Consider the following 3,941-nt stretch of genomic DNA (forward strand, 5'->3'; position numbering starts at 1 on the left):
AAAAGATCCGAGTAGGAAGCTCGATGAAATATGGGAAACTTCATGAATCCCATCGCACCTCCTTCCCCATCACCGTTTTACACAACAGCCCTCCTTTACATAAGCGAAGGGGGTGGTGGGTGGATAGCGAAGAACGTTCCTCCCTCCGCCAGAGCGGGGTTTTCCGAACCACCCAAATTACTTAGCTTGGCGGGGGGGGGGAGAGAGATTATGCGTGGAAAAGTCGGAAGCAATCCACGTTGAAACTAAATTCACATCTCCTAGGACATACACTCGGTCCAGATCTCGGGACATTTTCTGTAACGGGGTGGGGCGGGGTTTGAAACCCCTGGTGGGGATTAGCAAACTCTCTCGAGCGATTGACCGAACTGAGATCCCAGATTGGGGTGGGGTGGGGGGAGGGGAGGGGTGCAGAGCCTTAAAGATGGAAGTAGGAAGAGGGCAGGAGAGGCACGCTGGCGGCAGCGTCTGCGTGTTTGCCCACCCTCCCTTGCGTTTGCAAAGCCTGGATCTGTTTGCAGGCTCCCCCTCTCCCCCTCGCTCTGCCAAGAGGAGCGGCGGCGGAAGGCGCTCGGCGGTGTCGATGACCTCACACAGCAACGCACCGCAGCGGCCGGCGGAGGCGCAGATTGGCTGGCGCGGGCTCAGCGGCGCTTCAAAGCCTGCGAGGGAGCTACAATTGTGGTGGAATGGGCGGAACTGATCATTGTATTGCACACCTCTAAAAAAAACACTGCCTCTGATTTATCAATATAAAAAAGATCCTCTGAGAGGAGGGCACTTTGTGGGATGGCAACTTCACTTCTAGGGGTGAGTCTGAGGATTCTTTTCTCCCCCCCCTCCTTGCTCTTTTAATTGGGTCCTTTTTATTGGCGATCGGAGAAGGGTTAAAAGTAGCCCCTCTCTTGACCGGGGGGCTATCAGTCTCCCCTATTGAGGCTTTTATTTTTGCCTTTCTCCCTCTTAAGTGCTAGTCAGTTGGAGAGAAAAGAAAAGAGGGGGGAGGGGGGGAGAAGAGGGCAGTCACTTTTGTCCGTGTGCAGGAAAAGGTTTTAAGGGCATTAGTAGGAGCAACCTCCAGAGCGTGGGGCTGAGCGGCATCTGGATCCCCGGAGAACTGGTGATCCGCTGGAAGGGAAAAAAGCAGTTGCTTCTTTCGGTCGTCTCTTTCCCTGGGAGATTTTTTTTTTTTCAATTTGCAAGAGAGTTTGTTGTTGTTGATTTTTCCCCTCCTGTAACGTTTCTCTGAGCCTGTCATTCCCTGCAGGTATGTCGAATATTTCTCTCTTTTGGTCCCTAGATCTGCGAAAACTATTAATTGGGGGGATGGGTATGGAAGAAGCCTCCCCCCTCCCAATAACTGAAGTTTAGGTGTAATTCGGTCTGGGTGCGGGTTTGCTGAGTGAAACGAACCTGCCGGTACTTTCTGGGGGGGGGGGGTCTCTGCTGGCAACGCCGCGTCTCCGGACCCGGGCAGAGCTCCGGCTGTTGCGGTCCGGGGAAGGAAAGCGGGCGCTGCATGGGGGGCGTCGGGGGGGGGGCTTTGCGCGCGGGGCCGGCGTCTCCATGTCCTCCCGGGAGCCGAGCGGAGGCGTCGGGCCGCCGCTCGACGCGCCTTGGCCGCCAGCCCGCCTTTGGCCCCGGGCGGCGGGGGAGCGCCGTCCGGGCGCGCGGTGGCGGGGTGTCTCTTTGCGGGCCGAGGCTCACCGCCGCTTGGCCGTCCCTTCTCCCCTCTCGCTGCAGGAAGAACCTCGCTTGGGCTCCACTCCCCTGGCCATGCTCGCCGCCACCTGCAACAAGATCGGCAGCCCCAGCCCGTCGCCGTCGGCCCTGTCGGACAGCGCCTCGCCCTTCGCCAAAGGCTTCCACCCCTGGAAACGCTCCTCGGCGTCGGGCAGCTGCAACGTGGTGGGCTCGGGCCTGGCCGGCGTCGGCGTCTCGGCGGCCGCCCGCAACGGCTCCTCGGCTCATGCGGCGGCGGCGGCGGCGGCGGCTGCTGCAGCGGCCGCCCTGGTCTCGGACTCGTTCAGCTGCGGCGGCTCGCCGGGCTCGAGCGCCTTCTCGCTGACGTCCAGCGGCGCGGCGGCCGGCTCGCCCTTCGCCAACGACTACTCGGTCTTCCAGGCGCCGGGTCCGTCGGGCTCGGGCGGCGGGGGCGGCGGCGGCGGGGGCGGCGGCGGGGCACAGGAGGCCCACCAGCCGGTCTTCATCTCCAAGGTGCACACGTCGGTGGACGGCCTGCAGGGCATCTACCCGCGCGTGGGCATGGCGCACCCCTACGAGTCGTGGTTCAAGCCCTCGCACCCGGGCGAGGCGGCCGCCTCCAGCTGGTGGGACGTGGGCGCCGGCTGGCTCGACGTGCAAAACCCCAACGGCGTCCATCCGGCGGCGGCGGGCGGCGGCCTGCAGGCCGGCTCCCTGCACTCGCCGCTGGGCGCCTACAACTCGGATTACTCGGGCCTGGCCGGCCACTCGGCCTTCAGCAGCGGCGCCGCCTCGACGCACCTCCTGGGCCCGGCCGGCCAGCACCTCATGGACGGATTTAAGCCGGTGCTGGCGGGCTCCTACCCGGACTCGGCGCCCTCGCCGCTGGCGGCCGGCGCGGGCGGCTCCATGCTGGGCGGCGGGCCCTCGGCGCCGCTGGGCGGCTCGCCCCGCTCGTCGGCCCGCCGCTACTCGGGCCGCGCCACCTGCGACTGCCCCAACTGCCAGGAGGCCGAGCGGCTGGGGCCGGCGGGGGCCAGCCTGCGCCGCAAGGGCCTGCACAGCTGCCACATCCCCGGCTGCGGCAAGGTGTACGGCAAGACGTCGCACCTGAAGGCCCACCTGCGCTGGCACACGGGCGAGCGGCCCTTCGTGTGCAACTGGCTCTTCTGCGGCAAGCGCTTCACCCGCTCCGACGAGCTGCAGCGCCACCTGCGCACCCACACCGGCGAGAAGCGCTTCGCCTGCCCCGTCTGCAACAAGCGCTTCATGCGCAGCGACCACCTCAGCAAGCACGTCAAGACCCACAGCGCCGGCGGGGCCGGCGGGGGGGCGGGCGGAGGGGCCGGCGGCGGCGGCAAGAAGGGCGGCAGCGACACCGACAGCGAGCACAGCGCGCCCGGCAGCCCGCCCTGCCACTCCCCGGAGCTGCTCCAAGCCCCCGAGCCCGGCCACAGGAACGGCCTGGAGTGAAGGCGGCCCCGCCGGGGCCAGCGGGCGAGGGGGGGTGCCGGGGAGGGGGGGTCGCTTGGCCTGTCCCCGCCCGGCCGCCTGAGAGGGAAGCCTTCGTCCGGGCGAGGGGCGAACGGGACATGTAAGTAAGGCGCCTCGACGGAGGGGACGCGGACTCCTGGCGCGGCGCTTCGCTTGCCCGACCGCACGTGGCCGGCCCGGGCCACCAGGAGGAGGCGCGGCGGCAGCCAGGAAGCCCTGACTTCCAAAGCAGCTCGTTGCTCCAGAGTAGCCCCACTGGCTTCCCCGATCGAGGGGGGGGGGAGAGAAATCCAGATCGGGACAGAGGCGACCACCGCCGATCCCAAAGTGACTCCTGGAGACACTTCGAATCCGGAAAACACCCGACAGCTCTCGCTGAAAGCACTTTGAGTAACGTGAGATGGGAGGCTGCTTGTGCGGATTCCCAAGGAAAAGACGCCACGTTTGACGCTCCTGTCCCGGCACTGCTTAGAAACTACGGCCCCCCAACTCAGGCTTCTTCCGGAACGGCGCCGTTGAAGTTGGGGGGATTACTCTGGAGTAAAAGGGTGACGCCTGAAACATTGTAGGGGTGTGTATGTGCATGTATGGGTGTGATCACTAATAGCCCTGTTCCCCAGTCAGTTGTACCAGAGCATTCTAGTTTGGAACATTTAATCGGAATAAAGTGGGCATTAAAAACAAACATAAAAAAACGTCCAGGTAACTTCTTAGGAAGGTGAACCGAAGTAATTTAGACAGTG

At 64.4% G+C, this 3,941-nt stretch overlaps 1 protein-coding gene across 1 annotated transcript; it reads left to right on the top strand.

Annotated features, from left to right (window-relative positions):
• The first annotated feature begins 682 nt into the window (after positions 1 to 682).
• SP8 (Sp8 transcription factor) lies at positions 683 to 3,177 on the top strand. The gene is made up of 2 exons (XM_056857698.1): positions 683 to 810; positions 1,744 to 3,177. The coding sequence occupies exons 1-2, from the start codon at positions 790 to 792 to the stop codon at positions 3,175 to 3,177; spliced, it is 1,455 nt and encodes a 484-aa protein (XP_056713676.1). The 5' UTR covers positions 683 to 789.
• The last annotated feature ends 764 nt before the right edge of the window (positions 3,178 to 3,941 follow it).

This window comes from Euleptes europaea, chromosome 11, assembly GCF_029931775.1.
Source record: "Euleptes europaea isolate rEulEur1 chromosome 11, rEulEur1.hap1, whole genome shotgun sequence".
NCBI classification, from domain to species: Eukaryota; Metazoa; Chordata; class Lepidosauria; order Squamata; family Sphaerodactylidae; genus Euleptes; species Euleptes europaea.

What these genes read in the sequence shown, in the direction of transcription:
- SP8 (XM_056857698.1), top strand. Translation starts at nt 790, where the DNA reads ATGGCAACTTCACTTCTAGGG. An exon ending in TGGCAACTTCACTTCTAGGG is followed by an intron (nt 811 to 1,743) that starts GTGAGTCTGAGG and finishes CTCTCGCTGCAG; the next exon opens with GAAGAACCTCGCTTGGGCTC.